Genomic DNA, 16,852 nt, shown 5'->3' on the forward strand with positions numbered 1-16,852 from the left:
AGACAAATGTAGGTCCCTTACAGTTAGAAACGGGGAAAATTATAATGGGAAACAAAGAAATGACAGAATAATTAAACACATACTTTGGTTCTGTCTTCACAAAGGAGGACGCAAATAACCTCCCAGAAATTCTGCATCGAGTAACTCACCTCATGACTGCCCAAAGCCTGTCCACCATCTATAAGGTACAAGTCAGGAGTGCGATGGAATACTCTCCACTTGCCTGGATGGGCTGATCTGTATCTTAACTCCATCTACCTGATTTGGCTTCAAAACCCATAATACCATTGGCTAACAAAAATCTAGCAATCACATTTTTGAAATTTTCAATTGGCCTAGCCTCAACAGCATTGTGGGGGCAAGAGTTCCAGGTTTCCCTTCGTGTGAAGAAATTCTTTCTGACATCACCTCCAAAAGCTCTAGCTCCACTTTATGTACTTAATGTGCTGCTGGCATTTCCAATATCTCAACTTTCTGCTGGTAGGACAATTTTTCACATTAAAGGTGGGAGTAGATGTGCATGAAAGTAGGGTCCTGAACCTGCAAGCCTTTGAAGAGACCACCCTGGAATCATAGAATCAAAAATCTAACAGTTCAGAAGGAGGCCATTTGGCCTATTGTGCCTGTGCTGGCTCTTAGAAAGAGCTATCCAATTTAGTCCCACACCCCAGCCTTTTCTGCATAACCCTGTAAATTAGTTCTATTCAACTGCATATCTAATAGCCTTTTGAAAGTTCCTCTGAACTCTGATTCCACCACCCTTCCACGAAATGGGTTACGAACATACATACAAATTAGGAAAAGAAGTAGGCCATTCAGCCCCTCGAGCCTGCTCTGCCATTCAATAAGATCATGGCTGCTTTTTTTTTTCCGAATTCCACACTCCCATGCCTAACAGGAATCTATCTACCAGACCGTAAAGAAATTTCACCTCATTTTCCCTCTCTTATTTGCCAATTATTTTAAATCTGTGACGTGCCAGAGGAAACAGTTTCTCTACTTGCTCGATCAAAACCCCTCAATTTTGAGTACGTCTATAAACTCTACCTCTAAACTTCTCTGATCTAAGGTGAACAATCCCAGCTTCTCAAATCACTCCACATAACAAAGCCCCCCATCCCTGATAGCATCCTGGTAAACCTCCTCTGTACCGTCTCCAAGGTCTTGGCATCCTTCCTGAAATATGGTGCCTAGAATTGAATAAAGCACTCCAGCTGAGGCCTCGCCAGTAATTTCTAAAGGTTCAGCATGACTTCCTTATTTTTGTATTCAATGCCCCTATTTAGAAAACCAAAGAGGAGATAGTTCGGGCACAGTCAAGGTATGTTCCCTCGAAGGGGAAAAGTAGGGCAAACCAATCCAGAACTCCCTGGATGACAAAAGAAATAGAGATTAAGATAAAGAAGAAAAAGTGTGCTTATGACAGATGCCAGGTAGAAAATACTATTGAGAACCAGGCTGAATATAGAAGGTTCAGAGGGTAAGTGAAAAAGCAAATAAGAGAAACAAAGACAGAGTATGAAAAGTGACTGGCAGCTAGCATTAAAGGAAATCCCAAAGTTTTCTATAGGCATAGGGCGCAGTGGTTAGCACCGCAGCCTCATAGCTCCAGCGACCCGGGTTCGATTCTGGGTACTGCCTGTGTGGAGTTTGCAAGTTCTCCCTGTGACTGCGTGGGTTTTCGCCAGGTGCTCCGGTTTCCTCCCACAGCCAAAGACTTGCAGGTTGATAGGTAAATTGGCCATTGTAAATTGCCCCTAGTGTAGGTAGGTGGTAGGGAATATGGTATTACTGCATGGTTAGTATAAATGGGTGGTTGTTGGTCGGCACAGACTCGGTGGGCCGAAGGGCCTGTTTCAGTGCTGTATCTCTAAATAAATAAAATAAATATCGTCTGTTCTTCCTGAAATTCACTCTCAATCCTGCACTAGATTTCATTCTTCCTCTGCCTGATCCTCTACCCTCCAGTACACTCAATTTTTTTTGCACCCTTTAGCATAGTCCATTTCAACTTCCATTTGCCAAATATTCACACAGTAGACTGCACTCCATATTAGCTGATCTCACACCTATGGGTCAACATGTATTAGGATGCAAGCACCTGACTTCCATTACTGAATTTATGTTTGCAGAGAGTGAGTTTTTTTAATTTAAATAATCGGCTTAAAGTTAGCAGTTACATATATAGTACAAAACTCAATGGAACTCCCGACTTACTGAAAAATTCACACGGGCAAATTTGTGCAGCAAACACACCCCAAAATTTACCAGTAAACCAGTAAATCCTCAGTGAATCTTGAAACTCACCAACATAGTACTGCAGGTTCAAAGCCAAAACCGATCTAATGAGGTGAACTACAAGTTCATAGTTAATCATTTGATGAAAATTACATTAAAATAGTTTTGAATTAAACAGAGTATGAAAATTGTTTTTTCTATGTTTAACAATTTACACTTCTGTTGATATTCCCTTCACTTTTGAATAAATTATACACACATACGCAACCGGTCAGTTATTGGCATGATGGCTAGTTGACTTGAATTAGATGTCTGTGGCATAGCATGCTGACAAACCAATCCATTTTTTTTTTTATCAAGAATGTGATCAGAGAAGGACCAGCATTAATGAACTTACAGCCTACCAACACAGAGCAGACTGGAAAAATAGTTGCAGTACTTGACCTTCAGCAATCTTAAGTCATTGTTTCCAATTTCAGAGAAATAGGTATTAAAAAGGAAATTATTTAGTTACAACAACTATTGCTCTTTCAGTTCTTGTCATCTGAAATGAAAAGCAGTAGGTATTTGATATACTGAAGTGCCATTACAGATGGTTTTCTTTCTCTACACTATTACTCTATTTTATAAAGATTGGAAGCCAAATCTTTTAACATTTGCTTTTCAATTTAAGTAAATCTAAACATTGAAAATGTAGCCACTCCACCAGCTATTTTACTGAAACATGTAGAGTGAAAGTACTTGTGTTGACAAGTATAAGAGACTGAAGGGATGATGCCATGAAATAGTCCATTAAATTTTGATAAATAATGCAACAAATCAATTTCATTGTGATATTAATTGCAACACTCATTGATCTGTGAATAACATGAAAAAAATTGGAGATGATTTTTTTTTCCAATTTATCCATACTTCAGTAAACAGTTGCTTCATGTTGATGGATTAACTTGCTTTCATTTTTAAGTAGAATTTTACTTCGTCCTTAAGTGAAGTATAAAAATGCAAAGTATGTGAATTAAGTCATTCTCCCCAATTAAAACTGCATTTTACTGTCAAATTTACTGGCATTGGTCTTAGAAAGTACAATTTTCTGGTACTTACTAATTGTGCTAAAAGAAAATTAGATAATTACCATGTGTATAACATTAGCAGGACTAATTTAATTCCGATTTCAGAATACAAAGTTACCAAAGTTCAGTGCAATTTTTTTTATTTTTAAAAAAAGGAACATAATCCCACTATGAAATTCAACACAACAGTAACTGCTCCCTAGCCCCACCACACACACTCTCACAGTCTTGGGTTTACATTGTAAAGCAGCAGGGCAAAAATTTTGTATATTTTCCATTGTGACTCACTGCTGCTCTAATAAAATCTGAAAATGAGCAGCATTTTGCTGTGCGCATAACTGATAGCCCAATCTGAGGACAGGGGCACAAGACTAATCCTACCATCTAGAAACCGCTTCCTTCCAAAGCTACCTACTAAAGACAAGTATGGTTGATTGGCTGGCATCCTTCCATATACGAAAGACAGACACGCAGCAAACTATCCATTTAGGTGGCTGTCTTCTCTTGGTGCACCTTTGCTGATGTCTGTGAAGGCTAATCCTTGAGAGGTAGGTTCTGCCACAAGTACTGCACGTGAAGCTGCCAAGTGATGCTGTCAGTTATCGATTTTGACATTGGTGCCTGCTGCCTAGTTTCTGTAGCCACTGGTGGTTGTGGTACTGCACACCAGTTGTGTCACCATTTCCCTCTTTCGTTAGCTAGTGACTCCCAGGTGTCATCGTTGCTATTTATGGCATTTATGTCATGCTCACAAGCATCCTTGTAGGTGAGCTCTGGGCACCCCACTGGTTGTCTGCCCCCGGCTACCTTACCATACAGAAGGTCCTTGTGTATGCGACTGTCTTCCATCCTGCAGACGCGTCAATCCAATAAAATCACCTCTGTTTGATTAGTACCAACACACTTGGGAGCTCTGCCTTTGACAGAACTGCTACATGTGTGATTTTGCCCTGCCAGGATATACCCATAATGCATTGAAGACAGAGAAGATGGAAATTATTGAGCTTCTTTTCCTGGTAGCTGTAGGTCGCCCATATTTCATAGCCATGTAAGGCCTTATAAACCATCACCCGGGCACCCAGCAAGGATGGAATCCCAGCCAAACTGCTCAAGGATAGAAAGTCCCATCTATTGCCACACCTTTATAGCCTTCGCCTTCTCTGCTGGACAGCAGGCTCTGTTCCACAGGAGATGTGTGATGCCAAAATCATCTCCCTGTACAAAAACAAAGGCGACAGAGGAGTCTGCAACAACTACAGAGGCATCTCACTCCTTAGCATCACAGGGAAGCCTTTGCTAGGGTCATACCTAAAAGACTCCATTTAAAGACAAGTAAATTGGAAAAAAAAATACTCAAAAGGTTTATCATAAATTTCATGGAAATGAAATCAGCAATCTATGACAAGCAAACTTGTTTCAAGCTTTTCCTATAACCCTAGCCCATTGAATGTCAAGGTCCAATAGAATACATTGCACAAACTAGTTTGTTGACTAATACAAATCATAAAGGTTTAATTGTAAAATACAAGTAGTCTTCAGAAAACTAGCACATTCATTTCTGAACATGCAGCAATTCCTGTGCAACATCCTCAGATGTGAAGTCAAGCAAGAACAGTTGATATTCCTGCATTTTATTTCAAATGAAACTCTATATACTTAGAAAGATAAAACTTCAGTGCAAGACCTATTAGGAACTGGACTAAAATATGTATTTGAATTCCCAGTGTGTTTGTAGTAGTTTTAAACTGTTTCCACATGGGCATGCTTTGTTGCAGCTGAAAAAAATAGCTCATTTTCTGTTTCAGTGCTGTATCTCTAAATAAAATAAAATACAACTTATGGTTCAGTCTGAGAATTTGCATAAGGTATACACAAATCTCTTCCTGCAACAGTTTTTTTTTTATATTGCTCCCATTGAGACAGTTTACTTGATTAGACTACTTGCTCTTAAAAGTATAGTATTTATTGTCAAAGATCTCACCAACTTTTAACATTTAATCTTAATTTCTTAAAGATTGGAAATTCTTTCCAGGAGTCATAGGTTATACACAATACTTGCTGCCTTTGCAAATCAAGCTAATACAAATCAACTTAGCTCCACTCCAGTTACAAATTTCAGTCCTTTATTGCTAATTACAGACAAACCTCCAGTTACAATAACTAAACTGGAAGGCTTTGATGAAATGCAAATCTCCCGTGAGGTCAAAGTTTTTTTTAAAGAATCGCTGTTACAAGCAAAATTACAGCCAACCACAAATGGATACATTTATGAAATGCCATGATTGGCAAGGTCGTGCAATATTTATGATCCCATGTTCAGAATCATTTTAAAATAATCATATTATAAAAATATTTACGGATGGGTATGTGATCTTACTGAAATTTAAGTGACATGAATACTTTAATAAATACTGGCACACATGAAATTCAGCACAAGCTTACCTGGAACGGATTTATCCTGTTAACATGGTTATTCACAAAGTAGGAAGTTTAAAATTTAAGTAGTGTGATTACAAGTGCACAAGGTTTTGCTACATTATGTAGCTCTTGAGCATTGAGCAGCAGTCAGAGACTGGAGGTACCAATTCCTGCAGGAATAATTTTACACTGAGTAATACTTGCAGCGGGTATCTCAAGGAGGAGGAACAGGAAGCAAGAGGGCACAGAGGGAATGAGATCTCTACCTACTTTAAAGTATTGCAGAAAGTAAAATTTTGAGCTGGCTGTAATATCTTGCTTTTGAAGAACAGTGATGTTCATGTGGTTACCACCATCAAGTAATCTTTTGAATTCAGATCTGGATTCATTAGATATTTTGGAATGAAGTGCTTCAATGTAATTAAAATATATTAATCTGTTATCCTCAGAAAAATGTGCAGTGCTGGTATGCAGGTTGATGAAAGGTTTTCAAAGATTGATATCAATTTTGTTTTCAGATAACGCACAAAAAGAAAACTATCCAAGTTACAGAACTGTCAACAGTGGACAAATGGTAGAGGTGAACTTTTTAATATGACGGTAAGCAAGCAAAAACAACAGATCACCAGACACAAATCTTTACATACAGGAGACTGTGATTCTGAGGCAGGAGAATCAGCCTCCTACATGAGGCTTCTGTCAAAAGCAGGAAAGCTGGTAATATCAGCACTTAGTACCAAGACCAAGTAAATAATAGGCTCAAATTGTACCATAAGCTCCACGTCATTACACAAACTATATAACCTACGCCATCATACTGGCACATGCTGAGAAACTACTGAGCCCACGAATGCTGCAACACAACTTCCAATATATTTACTGCTCCAGCCAAAGAGAATACATGATCCTCAGCAACTGAGCTATTTTCCAGATAACACTAGTTCATATCACTTTAACAGGACTAGCAAATTACAATAGAAGCAAAGGAATATCTTGATCCAGAAGTTTTAAATAATTAGTGTAGGAGCTAGATTTGGTTTCATTCTTTTTAATATCTACCTGTTCTTTGAAAACAATGGTAAAACCTTTATCCTTCAATTCTGTTAAGACTGTCAACGATTTTAGAAGATACATTAGGCAAAACATTAGCCAGGTGATAGACACATATACCCATATTGCTTATCAATTTGTATACGAAGTAAATTCTGAACTGCGAAAATATTGCAAAATATTCCCCAATTTTATTACCAAAGACACTTTGTACTGATTTTCAACAACTTAAGACATTTGCTAAACTCATGACCATAACAAGCATATATGGAAAGTTGTAAAAGTATGAAAATAATTTTATAATCGCAATTTTGAGATATCAGTGAAGAAATCAACATACCTGCAGAAGCACTGGGGTATTTCTCCAACACCATATAAGGGAAAAAGGAATGGTGTGTTCCCATAGCGCCCAAGGCACTGTAGGAAGTGCTGGGTTGCTTTGAGCCCCTCACGGGTGCAAGCAGTTTCAGAGACCATAGCAATGGAATGTAAAATAAAGTGCTGCAGATTGGCAGTTAACTTCTTGGTCTTCAAATAGTCCGAAAATCCACTGTCCTCAAAGTCTATGGATTAATAACATCAAATAAATTACTTTGTATTTGGTTTCATTTAATCCAATCCAATGTTCAGATTTGATGTCACAACTTGGAGCAACACAAATCGAGTATCGGTTACTGGTTCTAAAGGATCGGAGGTAAATGATAAGTAGAAATAGAAGTGGTGCTCACAAAAATCCTTCTCCCCATTAAATGTCTGGAATTGTGAAAAATTTGAAGTGGTCAAGTTGCCCTATACCTTCAAAATGGATGCTGGCAGTCAAGAGGGAGTTGTTTGTGTGATGTAGAAAGAAATGGGAAAGCAGAGAGCAAAATTAAAAAGCAGGCAAGAACCATTAAATTGTATGAATGTTATAATTCAAATCATTTATTTCTATTAGTTAGGTTTAATAACCTAGCTACCCATGGCATTTAAATAGTTCACTACTGTAATATTAGGGTTTGTTTCAGAATCATAGTATGTGACCTAAAACTTTAGAGAGCTGGGTGATCCAAACAAAATCACTTCCTTGGAGCTGCCAGAAATCTAAGGGTTAACATAAAACTATTAGCATGAACGCAGGACTAAAGTACGAAAAGTAATATCTGCAATATTATTAAATTGGGGGTATCATACGGTCTTATTTGGATACTCATTATGAAAAAGGAGTCATTAAATGGACATATATGGCCATATTAAGCCAGGAAAGTTCAAATAGGAAACAGAGATTGTTAACAAAAGAAAATTAGAAATAATACTTCGACAGTCAAGATATTAACATGAATGCGCCTGTAATTCAGTAGACATCATTGACATTGTTTAAAAAGGTATAGATCAGTATACAAAATAACAGGCAATATTCTGACAAAACTAGAAATAGTCAGCACTAAGCACATCATCTCCTAAAGTGCAATGGAAGAAACCTCAAAATACAGAGTGGCATTGGTCATACAAGTACCTATGTATTCATCTGGATGTTGTTCATATTCCAAACAAAAAGTAAGAAACTTCATTAACATTCGTTTCTCGACCATAGTGAGATGTTTGCTGGCAAAGACATCTGCTCTGGAACAAGGTACCTAAGAGTGAAAGGAAAAATAAATTCTGATATAAACTTTGGCCTAGAAAGAACACTTGCATGAATATATAAGCCATCAGTTGTAAAGTATACCAGGAGTTCTAAATCTAAACATCTGTACACAGAGAGAAACCAAACAGCAGTAAACCATAACCATTAATACGTGTGTAATGATTACTTTTCAGTTCCCCAGGGTATCCTAAAATAGCTAATACTGCTTATGAACATACCTAATAAACAGGTTTCACGGTAATGGGCAGCAAAGTTAACCTGCATTTCCAAATAAATATTAAAAGGGATTTTTACATCTATTTAGCTCTTCTGCTTTTGATGTACACACACACACACACAGAGTGCAGCACCATGGTGAACTAGTTTAACTTTTGGCTACATACAATTACCTGTCACACTCCTAAAATAAACACTGACATACTAATAGCTTTTTAAACATATTAAAAATACAAATTTGGTATGCTAACCACAGTTCCACTCTGGAACGGCACGACTAAATTAATGTACAATTTGCTCTGGGACTGAGCAGAGGCAACAGTGTTTAAATCAATCTCTCAAGGAAATGCTCAGAATAATGCTAATTAAACACAATTCTGTGAATTTAATCCCAAAAATTAAATGCAGAAGTGAGTAATTGACGGTTTGGATTTTTAGTCCTGACTAATTTTAGCATCCCCACCCCACCCCTCCTCCCCCTATCACCAAAAGAGAAAGATATTTTTAAAACATTCAGTGGTGCTAAATTTGGGACAGGTCAGGTCCTAGCAACAAGCTGGACATATCCTGAGGTCCTATTAGGAAGAAATATTCATAAAGGAGCACATAATTTATAACAGGAGTCTAGTTCATCAAGTAAGCTATGACAGGCTTACACACTGGGCAAGCTTGTATTCAAAAGTTGCACTTAGATAATTTCCAAGAAAACATTCTTTGAACAACATTCAGAGAACGGCTTTGTGTTTATGAAGGTACTCTTTTCTAAAAGAACATTTTCTGCTGTGTCTTAAGTACAGCATCATCCACAATCCTGCACCACTAAAGCAAGATTCCAAATTCAAAAATTATTACAATAATTGTGTTACCAAGTTGAACAAGTCTTTGACCCTTAAAAATGATCAGCTCACCACAACCTAATCACAGTTGTTAGAAATGGTCATTGCAGTAATCAGAATAAGGAAGCATAAATTTATGCAAATTATTCCTTACATCATCATAGAATATCCCTAAACTGCCTTTGCCAGCTTCTACTTCTGATGTTACAGGCAAATCTACTAACATTACAACTTCAGATAAGCCAATGAAGCAATGCAGTCATAATGTTCGTCTACAGCATTGAGCTGGTATGCATGATCCGAGACACGCCTGTATAAATAAAATGATTGAGTTTTAAAATTATACAAAATAAAGGTTGCAAAAGCTTGACAAAATTAAAATATGGATAGATGTGAGAAATATATTGTTACGAACGGGTCACAACATATATTTAAATATTTACATTGTTACCAATACGGCCAATTATATACTTCACTTTTATTTCAGAATAAAATCCACCAACCAGGTTTCTTTAATAAACAACAAAATTAATTATAAATCAAGACTTATTCAGTAAAGATGCAAGCATTAACACATATTGAAATATGAAAGCTCCCTTCTAAATAGTCCAACACCCACAGGTTAAAGAAAAAATAAAGAAGCTTTCTCTAGAGATCTCTTTACAAAAAAAGACAAAACCAGCACTTTGGTCAAACACTTGTTAATTCTTGAAGGAAAAAGGAGAGGATATGGAGTGATTTCAGTTGTCCCTTGATTCTTGCATCCCAAATACACATAGATGGCTGTCACCGGGATCTTTTTGTAGCAGTTCTCTTCAGGCGACGTCGAGGATTAGTCTGGCAGGCTTTCTAGGTGAAATGTGGTAACACGGTTTTCAGCTACTGCACTGGATTTTCAGAGTTTCTCAGAGGTAGAGAAAGGATGAACTGGTGTCTTCTCTCTTAGCAGGCTGACTCAAAACAATAGCCTAAATGAAACCAATTCTTGCCCACCATAAATCTTGGCGTGTCACTTCTCTGTAAAGAACTCCCCTCATCACCAAGGCTCTTGCTGTTTACATAGCTAAAGAGGTGACTTCCAGTAAGTGCGTTTTTAAATCAAGTCCCAAAGTCCTGCCAGTCAGCTTTTTCTAAAAAAAAAACGAAGTCCAACACCTATGAAATCTCTTCAGCCCGCCAAATGAATCCGCCATTTTAAAACATGAGTCCTCAAACATTATTAAAAAAAGTACTTTCATAATATCTGTACTGGGAAAAAAAACGAATTTGCCTGCCCGGTATATTTACAGAAAGAGAAAGTCTGCTGAAACAAATAATCAGCACTCACTCTATATTCTGGCTGCAATGACTGGAAGTCAGTGACGCAGATCTGACTAATCGCCATTTTTTTGTTTAAGGTCTCTACTTGTTATCTTTTCCTTAAACCAAAGATCACACTTTATTACAAAGTATTTTTTCAAAATATTTTTGTCTGACAATTCACATGCAAATCAAAATGACCACAACAGCAGAATAAAAGAACACAGCAAATTTTCTCATTTGTCCCTGGTGTTCGTCAAATTTATACTCCGGATACAAAGGAGCTTACTCTGTGCCAAAATTAGTCACCCAATCATGGATGGGAGCATTATACAGACGCAGCAGCCAAGAATAAGGGACAAAATAAAGATCCATAGCTCTTATTTCCACTATGTGGAACCTTCATTTTTTTTTTTTAATAGTAAGGGGATTGAGTCCATGAATAGTAGTATTTAACCATACTTGGATTATAAATAAATATCATGCATCGCAACAGCTTTCCTTCTTATGCCCTATTCACCCTTGTTTTAGTCAACATGTAATATTTCCTGTGGAAAACAACTGTTCAAAGGTTATCATCTAACTCATCATTTCTCAATCCACAAAGAATTAATTTTGCTTTGCACAGACGATCCAAAAGTTCATCATTCCTTCAGTGTTTTAAAAAGTCAACGCACCTATAAGGCCTGAAAACAGCACCGCTTATTGAAAATCTTTGGTGCAATATTTACTATAAAACAAACATGCAAAAATGTCATTTTTCTTTAGACTAAAGTAGCAATCCCACAACAACAGCAAATAAAAAGTACACTGCTGGTGAACAGGAGTTCTCTACATGCAGTATGAGAAGTGCTTATTTCATCAATTGTTTCTTCTATATTAGCGCTGAGGAAGAAGTTTCAGTTACTTTGAGGATCTGAAAGCTATCTGGGGTTACATGTCAGCTATAAATACTTAGCATTTTATGAGTTATTAACCACAGTTGCACTAGCTAAATTAACATATCAGAGTATTTTGATAAATGACTGCATGAACTCTAGAAATAGATCGATCCTCACATACTCAGAATTGAAAGGAATCTAATTCACGAAATTATGTAGTTTCTCACCTATCTTTTCATACCTTCTATGCCCACTCCTCATCTCACCTCTTCCATGGACACAATTTCTGCTTCGTTAATTCCCTTCCCACTCAATTTTGAATCAAAAATTCTCACTTTTTATAAAATGATTCTGGCATGGCCATAGGTAGCACAATCTTAAGATATGCTGACAACACCAAAAAGTGAAGTAGTGTACGAAACTTCGGGAAGATACAGACATGGTATCGGAATAGGCCGACTAGTGCCAGATGAAATTTAATTTGGCCAAGTATAAGGAAATGCACTTTGGGAGAACAAAAACAAAGAATGGGAGTATGCACACAATGGAAAGATTCTGATAGGTGTGGATGAACAGCGAGACTTGAAGATCAAATACATAATTCCCTGAAACTGCAAGCATGAGTAAATAGAGACATAAAAGACAAACTGTATTTTGAGTTTTGAACATTTGTACCCGGAACTCTGTATCGCCTCCTTTCTCCCATGCAATGCAAACTGCTATGAAGTACAAATGTGACTGCCTACTCTTAAACAGATCAAATACTGTAATGCTTGACAATATAACTAGGGGACAAATAGAGAAAATCAAGTCTGTCAGTTTTCTGGTAAAAGCACAGCACACATACATGTTAAAAAAGAAAACTGAGGAACTAAGCACAGATTGCTAACAGTCAACAGCGAATAATAAACTAAGTCCTTTCCAAATTTAGAATTCTAGGCTTGTATTTATTTATATTAAATGTGTATGTAAAGACTGGTTTCTTGCTATACTTTTAGGAAGTTTTTTTTCATAATTTGCGGCTTAATAGATTTTAATAGCCCACAGAGTGGGTATTATACAGAGGCAGCTTAAGCCTACAATTAAAGGCTTACTAGACTGGTTCGAAAAATGGACAGAAAACATATTGGGGTTCAAACATTTGGCTTTTCGCACCTTATTGTCAAAAGTCTATTAATTCCAAGAAGCAGCTGTGAAGAAAAATGACAGAATACCTGTTCAACTTTTCCTCCTCGAAAAGTAAGTATCCTGGTGATATTTTTGAATTCTGCATACCGACTGACATTGGATTTGATAAGAAGATCAACCAAAGAGCCACGGGAATACAGAAACTGAAAGAACAAAATATCCCAGTTACATTTAGCAAGGCCTCCACTTGAAGTGCAATTTTTAGATCACTGTAATGGTCTCAGATACTTCACCATATTTTAGGGTTTTTTTTTTAAAACACCATACCAAACCACATTAACCTTATAGAAAATTACATTGTAGACTCAGTAAAAACACATAAGAAACTTAATTAAAACAAAGGGGCCAGTAACACAACAATGAACAGCGTGTTAAAGCATAGGGACGATGGGTAAAAGAGGCCACAGCACACAGACGGCCAAGGAGTTGTAGATATGATTGTAGAAAAGGTATTGAGGAGGATCCCAGAAACTAGGGAGTCGTCATGGACACTAGATATGATCAAACTCATAATAAACAATGGGAAACTGTGAAGTTTTGAACAGGTGCTCACTGAGCCAAATAAGGAATTATCATTATGTCATTATACCAGACCCCTATGAGTAAGTAAGAGGGGCGGGTCTTAGAAACAAGATTTAACCCCTGACTGAAACTGAGGAAGGTACGAGAACCCCGGGGAAGAACACTCAGGAAGATACCCTGAGCCAGGGGCTCAGAGAACAGAAGAGCCGCCGCAAATCCGAGACTGATCGCCTCGTGTCTTGGTGGGTAGTATACTGTACAAGTCGTGAGAGCTTGTACTTTGATGACTTTTGATACTGTACAAGTAGTGAGAGCTTATACTTGATGATTTAGTGTGTGAATAAAATACTGATATACCTTTCACCAATCGGATTCCATGGATTCTTTAAGCGTCAGTGCGTGTTAGGCACAAGTACATTTAAAATGTTATGGCATTATAACATAAAAGAAAACACTGGCATAAGTTTGCTTCTCTCTCAATACAAAATAGATCTTATCAATATTAAGATTCATCACTGACGGATGAAAAGCACTTTACACTATGCAAAGAACCTTCAATAGTCCTTTGCTTGACCCTCAGTTTTACAGTATTTTGAATAGTTTGATTAGAAATTTCAAGGTGGAGAATAAATGTTTTTGCAGGCTCGTTGTGCATCATTTCTTCCCAGTAGTGAACTGAACACAGCTGGCCCAGAAGGACAGACAACCGAGGACACTCATGGATCCGCACCATGTAAAAAAAATACAAATCACAGATAAGAACTCACTGTACCCAGAAGCAAATCCAATTAATATCAAGTGCTATTTTGACATGTCCAAATTTAGCTTTTATTTATATGAATGTCTTAAACTATTATTGAGTAAAAACAAAGTTGTTACCTTTGAAGTCAAGTCGATGTTAAATTTCCTGCCATTCTTTACAACCTGTGAGTAAGTCATCGTTTTTGCTTCTTTCTTTGCTTCTTGAGCAGAAGCATCAGTAGTTTGGTCTATATTGCCAGCTTCTAGCTCAACTGAAGCTGTATTGACAGTGTTCTCTTTAGTGTCCAGACTTATTCCACTGGCAGTAGATGATGGGATATTTCTGGAACAAGGTTTGTCCTCCAGCTGAATTTTTTCAGAAGGAACTTCCTCTTTTGTTGAGAGTGGAGAATCTTGATCATCAAGATTTTTGAGAGGAGATTCGGCATCACCACTGCTTGTAACTTTACATGTCTGATTTCTCTCATCTTGATTGCTCAATACTGCATCCTCTATCACAGTGTTAGAATCCATATTAGTTTGCTTATTTTCAAGTCCACCTTCTTCCACAACATCTTCCTCTGTAACTGTGCTGTGATTGACAGAAAAAAATAACTAAATCAGGAATACTGCAGGATACAATTTTATTATTACCCTTCATTCCAATAATTCATAAGACAACAGGACACAGGATCAAATCAGTAAAAGGCAACTTAGGACCGATATCAGGAAATTCTTCTTGACAAAGTGATCAAGACATGGAATGGATTCCTGAAGGACAGTAGAAGCAAAATTCTGGAATTATTTAAGTAATAATTGGATACTGGAGGCAAGAAGCACAATCAGCCGAATGGTCTACCCCGTCCATAATTATCTTGTGACCATCATAAATTTAATTTAACAGGGAAAAAAAAAAATCACAAGATGACATCAAAAACTTGCTTGCAGTGAGCTGCGATTGCCTCCGAACATTGCACTGTCGAACAAACAACCCCAAAGATCCCCCCACTCCCCGGCAGCTCATGTTTATAATGGGAGCTACAGGATAGATAACTTCAAAGAATCAGTGATTAACTTCAAGTTAACCAAACTTCAGGCATTCTATATCTGAGATTTTGGGAAGAAAGACAAGAACTATTTATGAAGTTTATTTTTCAGATACAAACAGAAAGACCAAACCAAAAGATAACTAACTTATTTCATTTAACCTCTACATAAAGGAATACACCAAAACAGGATTTGATGTTGCATCCTTCCTCCAGAATACATCATCTTGTGGAAAAGGTGAAAGCATGGAAAATGTCAACCTTAAGAGTCAAGAATTTAAAGTCTTCAGACATTGACTCACCAAGGAATTCACTGCCAAGCAGAATGAGCTTTGGTTTCCCTCGAGTTTCTTAGCCAGTTGATTTCGAACATAAAAGTATACAACTGCCCACTCAATCACTACTTTACTTTGGAATTAGGTCTCACTAAATAAAATAATTTAAATTATCAAAGATCCTTTGTTTCATCAACGCAATGCATATCAAAAGTGATTGCATAGTTCTTTCTCACATCATTGACATCGGAGTGTGTGCGGTTCGTAAAACGAAACAATCAAGATAGGGTTAAAAGCACACCTATCCTTCATGTGCATCAAATGTAGTGTTAATACGGTCAAGAATCATTAGACAGACAGACTAGAGGTCAAAGTGGAAAATAATTGGCTCTGATTCAGACAATGGTGCATCATGCATAACAAAATTATTAAAAAGAGTATTGCGCAAATTGCATCCTGGAACATTAATGGCTTTAAATCAGCAGTCAAAGAAGCCTAGTATAAGCCAAATTAAGCTGCCTCAAAATGAAGCAGAAATGCTCCAGACTTATTTCATGGAAGTGGTCAAGGCTAAATTAAAGAGCAGATGATCACTGTTGTAGTTTTGCTCAACACTTTTGTCTTGTGTTCACAGTAAATAGGCATTTTCCATACACTAACTCCTATAAACAGAAGTCTGTGCCCTTAGCCATGCATGTGCTAGAGTGTACAAGTTTAATAAATTACCTCAAACAGGGAACTCCATTGACTGGAGCTGTGCTTGGTCCTGTATCTTCCAAAAGATGGAAAATATGCCAGCGGAACAAAGCAAATGGGCTAAAACTACTTGGCCAGATTTATTTACAGGCTAAATAATGGACAAAATTCCAACGATATAGCATGCTCCTGAAGCAGCAAAACCCAACAATTGAGAGTACCTGGCAAAAAAAAAATTAACATTCTCCTTCAAGATTTAAGAACGAACATTAAGCTCATACCTTGCATTCAATATAAAAAGTATTCTGCCTTTTTTTTTTAAAAACAGGATAGAGAAAGAGAAGCAGGAGGCATATAAAAGGTACAGCTAGGCAACTAAACAGGATATTTATCTCAAATTTAACCCGTCATGATTACTCAGAGACTGAGAAATAGTTCTCCATTGCATCAGATTTACATAAATCAAGATCTAATATACAACATAGAAAAGCATATTTCATAAAGGTAAATATTTCACACATGTTGAGCTACATTTTACTGTTTGGAGACATCAGCAAGAGATATCACTAGATGATGTTACATCGTTAGGTAAAATATACCAGGGAAAACTGCAAGTAGCAACACAAAACCAGAAAATTTCATAAAACTATTTACTTGCAATTAAACAGAGATGGAAGAAACTTTTTGTCATACAGGGGCATGGTCTTAATGAAAACAAATTCCTTTATTTCTGTCTGGAAGGGAAAATA

The 16,852-nt window shown here is 37.1% G+C and overlaps 1 protein-coding gene across 2 annotated transcripts in view; it reads right to left on the reverse strand.

The window, feature by feature from the left end:
* The window catches only part of chm (CHM Rab escort protein), a 152,473-nt gene that overhangs the window by 89,532 nt on the left and 46,089 nt on the right, over positions 1 to 16,852 (reverse strand). For both annotated transcript variants that reach the window (XM_068047686.1, XM_068047685.1), the window contains exons 5-8: positions 14,225 to 14,678; positions 12,850 to 12,966; positions 8,272 to 8,392; positions 7,117 to 7,339 (exon numbers count right to left, since the gene is read on the reverse strand). In XM_068047686.1, the coding sequence (XP_067903787.1) occupies positions 7,117 to 7,339; positions 8,272 to 8,392; positions 12,850 to 12,966; positions 14,225 to 14,678 (915 nt within the window). The remainder of the gene's footprint in view (positions 1 to 7,116; positions 7,340 to 8,271; positions 8,393 to 12,849; positions 12,967 to 14,224; positions 14,679 to 16,852) is intronic.

This window comes from Heterodontus francisci, chromosome 15 (genome assembly GCF_036365525.1).
Source record: "Heterodontus francisci isolate sHetFra1 chromosome 15, sHetFra1.hap1, whole genome shotgun sequence".
NCBI lineage: Eukaryota > Metazoa > Chordata > Chondrichthyes > Heterodontiformes > Heterodontidae > Heterodontus > Heterodontus francisci.